This window comes from Notothenia rossii, assembly GCF_949606895.1.
Source record: "Notothenia rossii genome assembly, chromosome: 10".
In the NCBI taxonomy this organism is placed as follows: Eukaryota; Metazoa; Chordata; class Actinopteri; order Perciformes; family Nototheniidae; genus Notothenia; species Notothenia rossii.
In genome coordinates, this window is record NC_136908.1 from 13,437,960 (window position 1) to 13,456,427 (window position 18,468).

An 18,468-nucleotide genomic window follows, 5' to 3' on the forward strand; every position below is an offset into this window, starting at 1 on the left:
GTAAGTAAGAAACATAAAAAAGAAAGAGATTGGGAAGACTGAAAGAAAATATGCTACATCATTCTGTGTTATTTCTATGTAAATATTTCAACAATAAAATAATAATAAAAGAAAATATATTAAATACGACAAAAAGACCACAGTTACTTGTACCCCTCTGGATCATGAAAAAATAAGCCAGATTTCAACCAAAGACAGAAAGAGCTTGGTAGCACAGATGACAACATACATTTTGTCAGTTTACAAGTTGTGCTTATTAGTCCATGTCTAATATGCTTCGAGGTCAGGTTACCTTGCTGCTGGAGAGCTGGTTGAGGTGCGGTTTGAGGTCCTCTCCGATCACGGCGTAAATGGCAACCAAGCAGAACACACAGGCTTTCCTTACACTGCTCTCAGGGTTGTCGTAACCCTGTAAAACCAGATCAAAATACATCAAAAACCTGCAGAAAATGTGGTTCAAATAAAGGTTGCAGAGAAAGAATTCATAAATGAATGTGTGTGAGAAAAAGAGGTACATTAGTTAACAAACGATTGAAATAAATAAGAGAATAGCCCCAAGCTTAACAAGTATCTAGAGTTGTTTAAATAGTAACACTCTACGGTAAAAGATGGAAATAACAACACTTCCTCGTACTTTTAATAATAATAAACCCAGCAAACTTCGAATAGTGCTTGATTGTGATTTTCAACATTATATCTATTAGCGTGTTTAAAACAAATCATCTCTGTAGGCATGTTACCTGTATGAGTCCTGGCACTATCTCCGGTAGCAGGCTCATCAGGCCCTCGCGGGGAACCCTCTCCACTACCTTGGTCTGCATCTTGATGGCAGCCAGGTTGATGGGGTAGTCAGCTGACTGGATGATGGGACACAACACTTTGACACACTGGTCTGGACTGATGGACAACGCCAACATGGCAGCCGTCTCCTCTGCTGCTCGCACCACCTGCAGGAAGATACACAAACTTTATCAGATGCTGTGAAATAAGAAATATTGTAGCAGATGTGTGCACATTTTTTTTTAATCCTTCTCATCACTTTCATCATCCATATATTAACTAAAACACAACCTACCATCTCTTCAAGCTCACAAAAGTCTTCAAAATACATTTGTTTTCAAGTGAACTAATTAAAATGGTTCCCATACCTTCTCAAGCATCACATTTAAGGACTTTGAAGCACAAGTTGTTTAAATTCAAGATAGCATACTTTGAGACATGATCATGGTTAATTACTGTTACGAGCAGAATTTCAAAATGTCAACTAGCAGGCTTTCTTGCTGCTCTCTTGCAATGAGACGCACATCTGAACGTAGAATATTCACTATCGTTAGGGAAAAGGATATCAAAAGGACTTCAAAAAACATAAATTCAAGAACTTTCAATGACCCATGACCATTTTTACTACTTTCACGGCCTTAGTTTTTCCCTCATATTTACAAACTTCCAAGAGCTTCAAGGACCGTATGAATTATCATGTGTGTGTTATCTCGTACCTCCTTGTGGGGGTCTTTGTGAGCCTCCAGGGCCTTCATGATGGTGAGCTCTGCATAGTTTTTAAACCTCCAGGGCTGCTTCCCCAGAATCTCTCTCAGCACCCGCAGAGCCAGCGTTCGGATCACATGCTGGGGGGAGAATCAGAAGGATTATAGAAGTTTGAAGGAAAGGAGTTTAGCTTGGTATATTTGCACAGTGTCATCCCAGAAGTGTGTGTGTACCTCTCTGTCTCCCATGGTTTCCAGCAGGAGCAGCAGGATGGTCTTGAAGTGCTCGTCCCACACCAGCAGCGCGTTATCGCGGATCAGCTTCAGCAGCTCGCACAGCGCTGTCTTCCTCTCCTCGATGCGCTCGTTGTGATTGGACAACTCTTTCAGCAGCTCGGCCACCTGCTCTGATTGGTCCAGGCTGCTTTCTGTTAAGAAACAATAGATAAGAAACAGTAGAATTTGAATCGCATTCTTACAATTATACTACAGTCTAATATCTCCATACCTTACTTTATAAGATAGATTTTATTTATACACAATTGGGCATTTATTTCGTCATGTTTAAACATGGCATTGCACATAATGTGAAAATAAACAAATATAAACATCTCAAATATAAGGCCTGTAAACAAATTTATATTTTATTTTGAATAGTTGTTTTAAATGTAGTTACTCTCTTTTTAGGTGAGTTTTTCTTTAACATGTATGTTACCTCTATTTAGTTTTCTCTGTCCAACCTTTATTTCAAAAAGAGGTGCAAATAAAACAAGAAAAAACCATGCACAATTATTAAAAAAACTTGTTTTCTGTCAGAATGTGTTTGTGTACCATCTGTGAGCTGCTCCGAGTCGTCCATGCTGGTGTCTTTGCGGCCGTGTTTATAGGGAGAGTCTAAGAAGTCTCGGGCCCCTCGGGGGCTGGAGGACAGCAGTGGAGTGTTGAGGAGGGACGTCTTGTTGTCCAGAGCCATGCGGCCTCCGTCCACAAAGTCCGTCCCGCTGTCTCCCTAGAGAAATGCAATACAAAAAGTTAAAGAAAAACATGGCAGGTCATTGCAGCTGAATTTTAGTTGATTTTTTTCTTTTATTTCCAACATAACAAACAAGTGGTGTTAAATTGAATGAAAGGTAATTCATTCATCAGAGAAACTTCACGAATGTCATTCTGCATAATCAGCACTTTGTACACATTGAGGAGAAAAACAAGCATTTCATGGACAGCACGTCATGCTGCTCTTCATGTTTGTTTTCTGAGTTGTTGGAAAGACTTCACAACAAGTTAATTTATTATCAGCACTAAAGGTCAGACTGCAACTTGACCTCAAATGTCAAAAAAGAGGCCTCTTGAAACCGGACCATGACACAGCTGCTGAGGCAGTGTCAGTCCAGTTGTTCAGTCTGTAGCAGAGCTCAAATTCAAGTTTTTGCACCAGGATGAATAAACAGGTTAAGGGCGAAAACATCCCTAAATGCTGAGCAGTATGTTGTGCCAGCAGGTATAGATACTGGTGTAAACAAAGGAAACATAAACCCATCGTTTTACTTTCCAGATTCACTCATCTAGATGAATTGAAGGAACTCGACCAGGACTACCTGGAGGACATTTCCTTTGTTGACAGCATGTGGTTCTCTAGTTGTAATAAAAACAACCCGATGTTGAGACTGGAGAAGGCTGGCAGAAGGAGAACCAGCAGGTGAGTAATGCAGCGGGGTTAAGCTACTCGCGTTTCTGTGTATTTTGCACGCAAACTACTAAAGGGGAGGTGGTTTAATGAGTCAGCTGCGCTATGATTGGCAGGCTGCCGACATGTGGGCTGATCATATTTCAGATGCTTGACATGGGTAAAATGTCAAGAGGTCACACCTCTGTACTCGAGTACATCGTGTCCTTAAAAAGGCTTGTCGAGTATCCAGATAAAAGGGGAGTTTCTTGTTGAGAAAATGTTCTTGGTGTCGTTTACACCCATTGGGGATCATAACAAACAATACACGTGATTTTATCAGAGGCTGAGGAGGATTAAGTTCACAGTCAAGCATTCATCAACAGCTAATGTATGCCTCTGGGTTCCCACGCTGCAGGGGGAGTGGTGGAGGAATCAGATGGCAGGGTCACATACAGTTAATATGGCTAGCTAGTTAATATATATAGCTAGCTAGCTATGTGTGTGCGTGTGTGTGTACTTGAGTATTTAGACCTTTGCAAGACTTCACATTTAAATCTGAACTTTGACAATATTGAACCACTGTGGGAAATGCCTTATGGTTGCATGCGTCAAGACAGTACTAATGGTTAACTTAGTTATTTGTTAACCTGCAGCCTGGGCTACAATCAGTGGTGCAAACACAGGTATGGTGAAAAAAGAGAGAACTATTCGAAGCAGGAAAAAAACAGCGTAATATACCATCTGACAAAGGCCTGTGCTATAATGCTTTAATTAACTGTTCTTTATAATATACTCAGATCAATAGGAGAGAGATGTTAAGTTATAAATCAAGGCTTTTTATTATTATTTACAGCAGGGGTGGGGAATCTTTTTCCTTTCAATTTTTACAACATCCTGCGAGGGCCGTATAAATTATTGAACTCAACCTCTGCTTAAAAAAACTAAAATCACAGCCAATTAATTTGGCCTTTCTTTCATGCTGTGCAAAGAAAAAGCAACCTCTTAATCCAGAGATCTCACCATGACTCGCGCATGCATGCATGTGCACGGTGTGGCATGACCACCAAAACAGAAAGATATGGACACAAGATGTGTGCAAATGTATTTAGTATCCATGTGAACATGATTTAAGTGGGGGGGACCTAACCTGCTCTAGGGGGGTCTGGGGGCATGCTCCTCCGGGAAGATTTTTTTTTTTTAAATATTGAAGTTAAAAGCATCAATCTGGTGCACTTTGAGAGCAACATGAGGAGATCTATGGATACATCTCTCAACACCCATTTGAAACAGAACTTTAAGCAGATTTTTCTTTTTGGTTATTTTAAAAATCACTTATTTTTAAAAACTTTTTTGTTACTGTCATATAGTATTTTATACCTGTTTTTCATTTAGTCTCTAATGTCTCGTTAATAATTATAATGATCATATCAAGGTGTGCCTTAACCTCACTGAGCTGAGGTTATTTGAGCCTCTCAGGAGAGAGCTCTCTTCCACCTGGTTGTAGAAAAGCTCTTTAAATTCGTTAGCATAGCTAGCTAACCAGATGCTAATAACAACAGATCGCCACTGTGCTTACAACTAAAGACACAGCCACGCAAACACTTTGGCATGTGTACGGCTCCTTATGGGTACTGCAATATTTCAAGAGCTGGAGCGGCGTTCCGTGAAGACCAATGGTGAAGACACGTTACGCTCGTGTTGTGTTCAAGGAACCTGTCCTTGGCCAGGAAAAACAGGCACTCGCTTGTTTAATTATTTTGCGATCTAGATTTCTTCTTCTTTTTTGAAGTGAGAATTTTTCCGTCAGTCGGACGGACTAACGGACGGACTGACTGACTGACTGACTGACTGACTGACTGACTGACTGACTGACTGACTGACTGACTGACTGACTGACTGACTGACGGACCCCCCCCCCCCCCCCCAAAAACGAAAACTCTTCGGTTCTCCACGAATTACACAAGTCACCCAAAGCAGCGTTAAAAAAGCGGGAGGCACCGAAAAGCGACTAATTTGCATCACTGTACAATGTAATACTTTCAGGCAATTGCATTAATTTACGTCTAATAAAAAAGGGCTTTATTTTTCCAGACATTTTTTAAAAGGACCCTACAGAGGAATAAACATTGATTCTTTACCTTTCAAGTGTCTTGTTAATGAGTCTAACAACGCTCACTGTAGGAAAAGTGTCCTTCTTAAGTCTTGCTACTGTTGAGTGCAGAAAGCATGGTTTATTGTTACAAATAAAACGGTTTCCCACAACAGGGAATTAAAGTTAATTGTGTTTCTGAAGAATGCGGGAACTGATGAACATTAAAACCTGATTAAACAATAAATGCACTCAAGCTTTTTCTCTCTTTTGCTACCACTACCCCCAATTTTTTTTATTTGCAGCAGTGTTTTGCTTCACTTTCATTAAATATTGTCTCTGCAACTATTAGCTTCTTTACAACAAGCCAAATAGATGAGTTATGGCCCTCATTTTGTGTAAGAATTCCTAAAAGATGGCAGCTTTTTCATTTTTACACCACTCATCTTGGCTGGTCATCTTTCACAATAACGTCTGTAAATGATTCACCTTTGTTCTGATTCAAAGTCATGTCATCATGCCTGAGTAAGAAATTGTCACACCAAACCAACCAAAAGTGTTGCCAACAATTACAGGAAGAAAAATCCTTCACAAGAATATTTTACAGAAGCACCGTTACAACTATAAGTGTTTGATATGAGCCTGGATATATGGTGAGGTACACCCTGTACATTAGCATCAACAAAGGAAACTAGTATCCTCCTCCTCCACTGACCTCCTCTCCCTGCCGGTGGATGGGTTCGTTCATGTCCTCCTGGCTGCGGACGCTGAAGTTCTGGATGGCCTCAGTGACGCCTTTCAGAGAGCTGTAGATGTCCTCCGAGTTCATGTTCTCTGTGTCGTAGTCAAATGCACTACACAAACAACAAGAGAAAGGTTTACAGCTCAATTGAGCAGATCTTACGCAGGGCATCCAGATCCAGATCCAGGTGTTTGCCTACTAGTGCTCTGGCTCCCACCTCCATCTGACTCCAATATATACAATTACACCAGGTGCTCTTATCACCCAGTGCCCAAAACATGCCTTCAAAATAAATGCATAGAAACTACTTTAACTTATGACACTAACTAAGAATACATATAAATAAATGATAATAATAATCATAAACACTATAAACAGCAAGAAAATAAATGTTAAACTATTAAATAATATAAAGAGATATATATAGCTCCAACATGGAATAACATTGATTGAGATTCATGTGACCTTAACCCAGAGTCCTGCACGGGTCTGATTTTCAAGACCCGCTCCCGCGACGTGCAATACCGAACCCGCCCCGTTACCCGCACATATCGCCAATTAGTTCCGCAACCCGACCCGACCCGTCGGCACAGGATCCGCAACCCGACCCGAACCCGCATATATATGAGCAGTGAAAACGTGCAATTATTAACACACGCAGTTGCATATTTGGCTCAAAAAGCGTGAGATGTTGGTTATTTTCTGCATCTAGGATGACACCAAAAGCCTCCCAGACGTTGGATTTCGCTCTTGAGGAAGAGTTATTGAAAATGCTGTATTCTCCGCAAGAGAGCTTCACCTCAGCCATTTCGAATGTGGCGCGCTCAGCAGCAGATAGATGCGCTGCAGAGGTTATGATTATGCTCGGTCCCGCAGGGGAGAGGTCTGAGGATTTAAACATTAAACTAAATTATTATTATTTAAATATATTTATTATGCAACACCCGCGACCCGACCCGCATCATCTTTGTTTTACCCAGAACCGAAAAAAGCGTTTGAAAAAATACCACCCGCAAATCACCTTTTGTGCGGGTCACCGGTCGGGTACCCGACCCGATGCAGGACTCTGCCTTAACCCAGAGGGTTTTACGACAAAAATGTTTTTTAAATTGTGAACTAGAGACATAAAGAAGAAGAAGGAAGCAGTGCACTGCACTAAACGCTCGCTATGTATTTGGCAACAGCGTTTTCATTTCCCCGTAAGCACATGCACTTTTTCAACAGGGCAAAAAACCCATACACACTATTTGCACAATTGAGGATGTTTTATCAAATCTTTTTTGTTTCATATCTCTTCTCAAATGTACTACTTCGAAGAAATGTGCATACCATTTTTTTAAATGGAAAAACAGCTACTGTCTCTTACTGCTGTGGTTTGATTCATACAGAGGTCTGCAGACTTTTTACTCTTTTCGACCGTGTAGATGTTGGTCTGTATAAACACTTATTTATCAATGATTGTTAGACTTTCCAGTGTGTGTGTGTGTGTGTGTGTGTGTGTGTGTGTGTTACCTTGGTGAGGGGGTGTTCTGGGAGGTGTTGGTGGGCGATGTGACCGGGCTGGACCAGTTTGCAGGAGACCGGGGGGTGTGGCGCGTCAGAGGGCTGCCCATTGGTGCCTGAGGAAGTGACACACAACCAACCAAGTTAATTTGAGCTAACAGAAGTAAGCCATTAATGTTATAGTGTAATGATTAACTTCACGTGTCTGTAACCCTCCCTTTGTTACCTGCGCAGCGTTGCCAGTGTTCTTCAGATGGTTTTGAAGCAGCTTGGTGGCTCCGTCCTGAAAGGTTTTTGGCAGAGCTGCCAGCAGCATGGTGAACTCCGGAGTATTGAGCTGGAAGAGCGAGATTAACACCGACTGGGCTGCCTGTTACACACAAAACAAAAAGATCCGTCAGCTAGAAATCTCATGTCTTGAAGATTACAATTCCTATACTTTTACATCTCTATTACACAAAGATGAGAGTAAGATCATTTGGTTTTGGATCCTCTACATTGGAGCAATACCGGTTATAAAAACAAACAATATAAAAACATTAAGATGTTAATAAGCAATACAGTAATAACATAAACAATGGGCATATGCTAACATATTTATATTTGTGTGTACTCTTGAGCTGGAAAGTGTGGCCATTCTTTCCAATAACATGATAATGAACCGTTGGAATAATATCTTGTTTTGTTCGTGAGTCCTCACCTTTCTGACGTCAGAGCTCTTGGGTTCGGTCGTCCAGGTGATGATGCGGGAGATGGCCAGTCGAGTCTCGCTGGAGTTCACAAAGTCAGGAGCCTCCATCTGTAACGTCAGCGTGTCGATGTACTTCAGAATCGCCACCTTCACCTACAAGACAGAAATGAGCATTCATACATCTCATTAGATAGCCGACTGATAACAAGGAAAAAGCATGAACCCTAAGTCACCTGCGAAAACCAAAAACACAGCAATATCAAACACAGGCGTGAAAGAGTGAGCACGAAGGTTCACAGTCAGCGACAGCTTTCTCTTGCAGGTCTGAAAAAATCAAATAATCTGATGAATCAGTGAGAAGGGCAATGTGCGTAATGGTCATGCTTTATCACGTGGGAAAACAAATCAATGAAATTAAAGCGATGACAAAACAAAGGATTTAATAAATGCAAAGATTCACTGCACGCTCTGAAACGCATCAACTGACTCCTGAGTTTCCTCCATCTCTCTCCTTATGCACCTCAAGGACCAGAAACTTCGTCCAAATCACTTAGCAGCAAAGTGCGCGCCATATAATGGCTCCCCCCGGAGCGCACTGACCTGGGAGGACTGGCTCCAGGCTGCAGCCTGCTCGTCTAGAGAGCAGGCGTGGCGCCGCGCTCTGGGGGGGAACAATCTAACCTCGGCCCCTCCCCTGCCTCGCCCTCGCCTGCAACACGAGCTCCGCACAGGCTTCAGAGAGAAAGAGGAGAAGCACCGCGTCAATCAACGGAGAGAGAAAGGGAGACGAGGACAAGGGAGGGGGAGACAAGAGAGGAAGGGAAGTGTAGGGAGGGAGGAGGGAGGGAGGGAGGGTGCAGAGAGTTTAAGAGTAATACGATTGGAAGGGAGGCTATATTGAAATTGTATCATCTGAAAATCTGGCAAAACACAATTTCATTGTTTAGGCCACATGATGGCAGTAAAGCGCTGTGATGCCAATTTAAAAAACACAACCAGCGGTCCATGAGACTTCATGCATCAGTTTATGAGATGGATAATGACTGCAGTGCTGCTGAAACATTATATTATATTAACATGATCGCACTGCATGATGCAGTCATTTATCAGAGTTGCAAGGAAAGACACCTCAGGCAGTGTGTTTATGTTTAACGTTCCTTTTCGTATTTATATTGTGCAATAGTCATATCTTTTTCTGGAAATTCTATTGAATTCTGTCCAGTGAATTGCATCACGTAGGAAAAACCCCGGAAAATCCAAGATTGACACATTGATTTGCAAAACCTTCAAAGCTATTTCTAATGTCTCACTGCATACGTCTTCATATCACGCCGCCTACTCAGATTTTGTGTAAGGTCACGTCATGACCCGTTGGAGAATTTAGTGTGAGAACAATGTTTTTTTAACTATAGAGTTTATTCAGGCCAAAGAATAACTGTGCTTTAAGTTGTTTTTACTGCATTACATTTGTCACTACAAAAACAACAGCTGACAAATGAGAAATGAGAAACAACATGCTACCTCTAGAAGGACAGGAGTAAAAATATGCTAAGTCAAATAAAAGTTTAGTCTATTATAAAAGTTTAGTCTATCATATGTTTCAGTGAATTGAGAGGCTTATAATATCTTTCATTGCCCACGTTTAGTTGGATGACAAAGGGAAGAAAGACTTAAAAGGAATAAAAAAGGTTGTGAGAAAGGGGTTTAATATCAGGCAGGAACGGATGGGAGGGGCCGCAGCAATAGAGAGATAAAAGGTGATGACAGCAGGGAAAGTAGAAGTAGGACTAGCTTATCTAAAGCCAGTTGAGTAGCACTTGAAATGTTTTAGCTCTATGAAAGCTGATGTACTTATATGATTCTGTTTTCTTCAAGTTTGTACTTTGTTGGTGGAACGCACTTATTGTAAGTCTTTTTGGATAAAAGCGACAGCTAAATGCAATGTAATGCAATGTAAGTAGCACATCTTGAGGGGTAGGTAAGGAGATGGGGCAAAGGTGAGGGTTAGTGAGGAAACAAGGAGTTAGAGGAGGGAAGCTTGAAGGGAGTGTCCGCAATGAAGCAGAGCACAAGCCAGCCAGGAGAGGCCAGAGAAATCCAATCACAGCCGGGACTCAGGGGTTTCAGTCAGGCATAGTGAGGTCATATCAGTACAGCAGTTACCATGGTTACACATAGTCCCTGAGGTCCTCTCACCCCTCCCTGACTCAAACCTTCACACACTCATCTCTCTCTCATCATAACGCACACACACAGAGTAAATGAACATGTGATCTACCTTGAGGTTTGGCGTCTGTGTCTGGTCCACAGTGAACCTCATGAGAATAGTGAACTGCAGGTCATTGGGGAACGAGTCTCTGAAACAGGGGGAAAACAAATTCACATTAAATCAGCACACACACAAACACATCTCAAGAGTAAAGGACCTTTGATTATTTTAGCAACACAGTAAAATATAATAACCTGGAGAGACACTTTGAGTTAAATAATGTGTATGTTATCATTTCTCTTTATGTATGTGTAACAACAGCGGACAAAATAGATCCTCACATGTTATTTTATATGTGTAACAAATAATCAAGTACAAGAAGCTTTTTCTGAGATTTCAACTGCACCTTTGTTTTCAAGAGATTAAAAAGTATGTTAGTAAGGCTGCAACTAAAGATGAATCCCCAGATTTTTTTTTGCGATGAATCTATTGAACACTCGGTCTCTAAATAGTGAAAAATGTCCATCCTAGTTAAGTCCAAGGTGATGTTTATAAATGTCGTGATTTGTCAGTTCAAAACGATCTTAATAGTAATGTGATTTCAAACTGAAATCTACATATTTGAGAGACTGAAAGGAGGGGTGGAGCCTCCATGTTTAAATAACATTTTATTCTATACATAAACGTATGTTACCCATGGGTCTACTCCTGTTTTCTCATGTCAGTCGTCAGTGTTTCACCCACCGTGTGATGTCCAGCGCTCTCTGGACTTTGGCCTGAACAGAACCCAGCAGGTCCGCTCCCATCTTCTTCAGAAGCTGTGTGAGCAGGACGAACAGCCAGTCCTGCAGATCCTCCTTATGAACCAGGATGAAATCTACCAGTGTCTCCAGGAACATACTGAAGACCTAAAAACCGGACACACAACAGTTTTGGTCACACGGCGAATCACACACTCATGAATTCACATGTTTCATGCAAGTAATGACAGGACACAGGAGGGTTATGCTTAGAAAGTATCATGTGAGAGTAGCATTAGTTCCCGTAGTGAAGTTAGTGGTTATTCACTCATTATTGCAGCACGACTCGATCCCACAATCACCAATTAGTATTTAAAAAATAAAGGAATACTTCATCCCTAAATAGTTTGTTTATCAATCACCAACCTCCTCCATGGTAAAATAATAATGTGATACATACAAAAAAACAAAACATAAAAACAGCAAAACTATATCAAGCATTCTCAGTCTCACTATCGAAGCATGAGACTGTTTATGGAAAGTGTAAAGGGATGTTTTGATTAGGGCTGCACAATATATTGTGTCGTGACGATAATCGTGATATTCACATCGCAGGACGTGTGATTTTTAAAAATATATATATATTTTTTTTTAGGAAGTGCGATATCAAGTAGGCGAACTAACTCAAACATGTCATGTTACAATTCTTTTGCTGCTTGCTACAAAAGGAAAACTTACGCGGCTCTCATGTCAGGGGTATTGAGTGAGTGACATGCAGGCTCTGCATGCACAGCAAACCACCAATCACAATCAAATCTCCAAAACAAACGGACCCGGTGATTAAAGGTAAAATCACTGAATAAAGTAGTTTCATGTGTTTCTCCAGGGCAGTTTGGCGCTGCTAACCGAGCTAGCTCAGCTTGTTGCTCTGATAACTTAAGATCCAGACGTCCGTCACTAAAATCCTTCATCCGGTCAAATATAGTTAGAAAAATACCAATTGTATAGCATTAACGTTTAAGAAAGGATGGTTTGCGGACAAAAAAACCTGTCTGTTCTTCAATTCCTGTAGTTCTTCATATCGCAGGGGGGAACAAATCACAATGTCAGTTTTTTCCAATATCGTGCAGCCCTGGTTTTGATATAATTTTGTTATGAAACGTTGCATCCATTTGCTTAAATTCATCAAGAGTTTATTGTTTTGGGATTCTTCATTCACTGCAGAGGCATGTGTTGAAGTAACATTTTGGTAGCACGATGTTAGTAGTTATTGAAAATAGTCATTTTGGGGTGAAGTATTCCCTTTTAATCACCCAAATGATTAACAATATTAATAATATTAGAAAATATTAGACTTGACAAGGGTTTTCCGATCTGACCATGTTGTCACCATGGCTACATGCCAGTGGTTGATTTCAGACAGTGAGGTAGGTTAGTGAGTGAGCTTTCATCCAAACAAACTAAAAACACAGGAACACTGATCGGACAAACTTACTCTCTACAGAGAGTTCCAGAGGGAGGAGGCATGGGGGAGAGAGAGACACATCTGTTAGCATCAGATACCTGAATAAACTCAGAGTGTGTGTGTGTACGCTCAACATCCTGACTTTCTGTTGAACATTTGCTACATGGAAAAAGAGTCAAAAAAACATGAGCAACATTATTAAAAAAAAAAGAAGAAAGTGCTGTTTTGTGCACACTTGAAAAGAATATTGAACAATGTTGAAAAACGATGGAGATGAGAGAGAAGGAAAGGTGTTGGATGGATAGATGAAGGCATGAGAGGGCTCCATGGTGAGATGCAGTACCTTGAAGGAGGCTGAGCTTATACCGGATTCTGCCGTGCCGTACACTCTGCCGGAGTTTCGCTGAAATTCATCAAATCGTCAAACGTCAAATGAGCGGGTAGCTGAGGGGCTCACACACCTTACGACATGTGTGGCACTCAATAACGCCGGGAGAAACGTGGCAGTGTTAGAGAGGGCGAAACGCAGCTGGTTAGTGAGAGAGGAGAGCCGGCAGCCCACAAAGCTGCTCGTCTGAGTGTGTGTGCGGTCAGTGTCGTCACTTCAGATTGCAGCGAGGGGGAACAGAGCGGGGGGGCAGTGAATGCAGTGAGCACAGCCGACGCTGCTGGACAGTGACAGAGCAATCCCACAGGGCGGCGGAGAGTGAGGTCACACGCAAACTCAGGCGTGGCATGCCGTTAGAAAACAGTCCGTCGCACACTGCATGCCTTTCATTATGTTTGAGTGTGAAGGTGTGTGTGCAGCTGAGAATACTCTTTAACCTGATTATCCTGTTTTTATCTTATCCTGAATACTTTGTTTATAATTCATGAGTGCTAAAGCGTGTCTGTTTACAACATGTCTTTGTGTTTGTTTTGGCAGAATCCGGTACAGTGAAGGATGGTGGGGAAAACAAAAGGTTTGGAACCAAAGTAAAATAAAAGTGGGTGAATTATGAATGTGTTTGGCATGTTATGTAAATGAGTGAATGATGTTTGTGTGAATGGTGTGTACGCTGGTTGCACTCATACCTTACTGTGGGGGTCTGCAAACATCCTGGTGAAGATTTCACACAGCCTCTTCAACTCTACCCGACTGCAGATTAGAGAAAAACAAACAGTTGATTTTGATTTACTCACTAAATCACTAGTCTTTAAGCTGTTAAGCCCTGAGCCTGCTTTTCAAGTCTCAGACTCGAAAATGAAATTCCCAGAACAATTGACTATATCTTCACTTCTAAAAGGGGTAAATTAATAATCTTTTTTCTCAAAGCAATGATGAACCTGTGAGTTGGATGTAGAAAAGTCAGAATCAATATAGATGTTTTTTTATTTTAAAGTAAATTCAGATTGAACATAGTAAGAAAAATGTAAATGATAGTGTCCGTCCAAAAAGAAAAACATTACTTATAGTGAAAACCACCCTTGAATGATGGGGTAGTAGACTAAAAGCTTTAGGAATCCAAACTATAACATATAATAAGTACCCTGTATCAAGATTGATGCAAAACAAGTGAAATTTGACCTTTTTGAGAGGTTTAGAAAAAACGAACACTTCTGGGGTCATTTGGGTGCATTTGCCATATCTCTGGAACCCATCGGTCGATTTGGGTGATTAACACCTGTTTTGAACCGTTAGAGCCAATAGAATCGAGGGGAAGTTCCTAAATCCATCTAAACATTAACAATTGGTGAATGCGAGTGATGCGCAGCCAGCATGCCCAAAACCGGAAGCTCTCATACACTCTTGTAGCTCTCATAGCAACTATATATGAAAACTACTCTAATTGACATAAATGTTATGATAGATCAGTAATCATTTCAAAGTGACACAGAGAAGATTAAGCTTCAGCAGCGTTTATATAGGTTTTAATGCCCTTGAACACAACTTTTGATCAGATAACAGCAAAGGTAAGACGTATTTGCCGTTTTGGCCACGTAAAGTGAAGTTGTGTGTTGTCTTTGCTGGCTTTCGCCTCCGCGAGATTTGCTTTCATATGATATCTAGTTTGTGCAGATCTGATGAAGTATAAACATATTTCTACCGTGAGTCATGTGCTAAGTGCGTTAGCACTCTTTCGCTTAGTGCTATTTCAGAGGCTCGGCGTTAGACTTGTGTTTTGTTTCGGTAAGAATTTTTCATATCGTCAGGTAGCTGAGTTTCTTCCCGTTAAGTGGGTATGACACATTCATAGTTTCTTAAATGTTAAGAAGCCCTCAAACGCTGTTTATTGCAAGATGTTGCGGGAGCCCCCCCCCCCAATGCAGTAGGCAGTTCTATTTCACTTCTACTATAATGGACATTAAAGTAAATAAAGTACATTCTGTACTTACTGTCTAAACCTAACCCATTTTCCCATTATCTGTTAAACTCATCTTCTTTAACTCCCAGAGAATAGGTATTTAATTACTTCACAAATATTTCCTGAACTATTAATCCCTTTGTTGTTTGAAAACACATCTGCTGTTCTGTGTCTGACCTGAGGGTGCGCTGGTTCTTCAGCAGCGCCTGGAGGCCCAACAGCCCCTCCTTCCTCTCCGACCAGTTAGCACTGGCACAACGGTTCAACACCTGTAAAGAGACACACGCTTTTAAACAGGCACAAAGCAAACGATGATATACAAATATATTGAGCCTGATAACCAACTGACATGGCTTTACATTAGCCGCTTTCACACCAAGTACTTTGCCATACTTAGTTCCGAGTACTTAGTCCCGCTGAACTCTTTAGTCCCGGAACTGTCCTAGTAAATCGCGTTCACACCGGAATGAGGGAGGATTCGGCAAATGAAGCCGCTGACGTCACTTCTTCTGCTTTGGGTTTACTGGCAGGCCGCAAACAACTTCACGGCGTATACTGCCACCCGAAGTCCGGGCTTTGGGTGGCAGTACATCGCCACCCAAAGCCTCGGGTAAATCGCCAGAAGCGCCGAAAACTCCTCATCACTCCACCGATCCCACGTTTTATTTTGCCATAAGTTAGTCTCTCTCCGTTGGTGCGCTGGGCTAGTGCTAATGCTAATAAAGCAAATAAAATGGCGGCTTCATAAAAACTTTTCAGAGTTTTACGGGGCGTGGTTTGCAATTCGCCCAGCCAATCAGAAATTGGAACCGCAAAATCCCAGGAACTATCGGAACTATTACAGGGAAAAGTACTCCGGTGTGAAAGCGCCTAATGTAACTAATGGCACTAATTTGCTTACTGAAACGACAGCAATTCAAATGACACTGAACACAGCAAAGTATTGCAAACATGTCTATAGTGAGAACCAGCACATCAGTCGACTTGAATGACAATATGCTGAAACGTTATTATGGAGTGTTTGCCCACTGGTGCTCCAGAAGTGTGCACAGGGGCGGACTGGGACTAAAAATGGGGGGAAGGGGGTGCTAGTGAATTGTCCGACCGGCCCACCAGGAAAACTCCCGGTATTCCCAATGATCAGTCCGCCCCTGAGTGTGCATACCCTCGCTTTAACAGTACTGAAATATGTTTTTTAAACACATTTAACCTTTTAAGTGCCTTTGGAAGAAAGAACTACTAAGCAGAGTTGCCTGGATTAAGGACAAGATGGACTATGTATTTAATTTAGAAATGTGTGCACAGCTGTCTGGAAGAGTGTCTTCTTGTTGCATGGCCTACTGACTTCACTCTTTTAAGGATTGTTTTTCTGCTGTCCCGCTGTTGCTACTCACCTCAGCTACGTCTTCTGTCTGCCTCATGTAGGTGGGGATGGCTCCTCCGTTCCTGGAGCTGTAGGAGCGCTCTGAGCAGGCGCTGGACGCGTCGCTGTTAGCGTCGTCGTCAGAGTACATGCTGTAGTTCTCATACCGCCGCCGTGCTGGCTTCTTCTGGGGGTGGAGGACAGAAATCCAAAAGAGATGAAATTAAACTGGAAGAGAAAATGCACTAAAACCCCTAAGACATGCGCTCACACACCAGCTGAATTGAGTAGAAACACAACTAAACACACACAACACACAGGTAAGAGGCAGGAGAAGGAGCTGACCTTAGACCGCATGTCTCCCAACAGCTGACAGCATTAAACAAAGGTAGAACCAGGGGTTAGTTAACACACACACACACACACACTGCAAGAGGCAGCACATGGTGACAGTTTACTGGATCGTGTAAGATTAAAAAAGGTATTTAGTGTTTATTTTGATGTTTTTATGCGTTTTAATACCAATGCATCTGCAAGAGCCTCTTCGACGTCTGAGCCTGGGTTGAGGACCCTCATGGCGCTGACTGAAGAAGAGAGGCGACTGGACTGACTGATACCTAAACCTGATCCTGGAGAGAGTCAGAGGGAAAGAGTGGAGGATGAAACATTTTAGAATTGATAGACCTTATATAGATTCCTCTCACTCATCAAACAGTCTCGCACTCGTCCTCTGATGATCAACCACTCTCCGCATCATCATCCATCCTCTGACATTTACTCATCCCAGCCACACTACATTTCCCATGAGCCAACCCTGTAAGTTGATGTTATGACTTGTTAGGTGACATTGAAGGTGCTGCTGGGGGAGAAAGTATGATGATGGAAAACATGGAAGATTTGTTGGTGTCCTTGTAGAAAAGAGGCAGGGCTAAATAAACAAATGTAACAATGGTAAAACCGGCAGAAACATGCATTTCCACTGGAGGGTACGACATCCTGGAGGGGAATAAAAAAATAAATGAACAAAAAACATGGAGGCTGATGGAAAAGGAAAGAAAAAAGGTTGACAAAATTGTAGGAGAAGATGCTTGGCACTAAAGAAAACAAAAAGAAGAACGGGTGAGCGAACACAAATCAAGGCGACGTGGGTGGGTGAGGTACGGAGAGGAAGAAGTACTCAGCCTTCACCTGCAGCACCAAAAACGTCAGGTGCGTGGAGCGCTCCGGTGGAGCGAGAGTAGCTCCGCGTTGCTGCAACCAAGATTAAAACACACATACAGAGTTTAACTCACGCACCCACACACACAAAGAAACACACAACCCTAACAAAGGGTGTGAGAGGAGAAAGAAAGGCTGAAAAACATGCAAGTGACTTTTCTCTTTCTTTTCTTTTTTAATCACCCTCAAAATGTTGAGGTTTTTATAAGTTTGGTCAAATCAGACACCATTAGTATAGAAGTCTCTTGATTCTGAGCTTACAGAAAGCTTTCTCTCCTGCTTTGATTTCCTAGCCATCTGTGATTTCACTAGTAATCCCTCCTGGGTGTCTGTCTGCGGCTGCTACTCACCGAGGGGAGTGAAGGAGCGTACGGGGCTGGTGTCCCGGCTGCTCTCCCTGCTGGCCTCTCTGCTGCAGCCCTGACTCATACTGGGCCGAGGGATACGACTGCCCCGAGCTAACGCCACCGGGTAACAACACCGCGACGCAGCAGAGGGAAAGGTGAGGGGAAACAAGGGAAGGAAGAGCAGCAAAGGGAAGAAAAGCAGTAGTAAGAACACAAAGGACAAAGGGAAGGGACATACATAAGACAACCAAAGGACAAAGAAGAAAGACAAACATGAGTTGTGATATAAGACAGAGATGACGATACATAGAACATGCAAAAGTGACGGATACAAGAGAGAATACGAGCTGCTGACTCAAAGGAGCACTTATGATTGACAAGATGTTTAATTTTCATAACAGGGGCAGATTACGTTTCTGTGGATGGATTGGCAATTTCAGTTAACGATTACATAATCATGACATTTTAATTTCAGAACCTAGAACCAGCAAATATTGGGACTTAATTGATTTATTGATGCTCAAAGCTGCAAATTAATTTCTTGGTTGACTAATTAGTTGAAATTTGAAATGAAACAAAACGTTTTGATAATCACATGCAATCACC

At 41.9% G+C, this 18,468-nt stretch overlaps 1 protein-coding gene across 39 annotated transcripts in view; it reads right to left on the reverse strand.

Annotated features, from left to right (window-relative positions):
- Positions 1–18,468, reverse strand: part of clasp2 (cytoplasmic linker associated protein 2) — a 69,905-nt gene that overhangs the window by 1,954 nt on the left and 49,483 nt on the right. For 21 of the 39 annotated variants that reach the window (XM_079653462.1, XM_079653484.1, XM_079653489.1 and 18 more), the window contains 19 exons: positions 17,866–17,973; positions 17,486–17,548; positions 16,820–16,926; positions 16,643–16,666; positions 16,329–16,484; positions 15,112–15,203; positions 13,664–13,727; positions 12,933–12,992; positions 11,129–11,292; positions 10,454–10,532; positions 8,185–8,328; positions 7,711–7,854; positions 7,494–7,600; positions 5,955–6,093; positions 2,316–2,493; positions 1,719–1,912; positions 1,497–1,625; positions 741–947; positions 293–409 (listed from right to left, as the gene is read on the reverse strand). In XM_079653462.1, coding sequence (XP_079509588.1) covers positions 293–409; positions 741–947; positions 1,497–1,625; positions 1,719–1,912; positions 2,316–2,493; positions 5,955–6,093; positions 7,494–7,600; positions 7,711–7,854; positions 8,185–8,328; positions 10,454–10,532; positions 11,129–11,292; positions 12,933–12,992; positions 13,664–13,727; positions 15,112–15,203; positions 16,329–16,484; positions 16,643–16,666; positions 16,820–16,926; positions 17,486–17,548; positions 17,866–17,973 — 2,276 coding nt within the window. The remainder of the gene's footprint in view (positions 1–292; positions 410–740; positions 948–1,496; positions 1,626–1,718; positions 1,913–2,315; positions 2,494–5,954; positions 6,094–7,493; positions 7,601–7,710; positions 7,855–8,184; positions 8,329–10,453; positions 10,533–11,128; positions 11,293–12,932; positions 12,993–13,663; positions 13,728–15,111; positions 15,204–16,328; positions 16,485–16,642; positions 16,667–16,819; positions 16,927–17,485; positions 17,549–17,865; positions 17,974–18,468) is intronic. The other 18 variants (XM_079653461.1, XM_079653475.1, XM_079653468.1 and 15 more) reach the window with 13 other exon arrangements.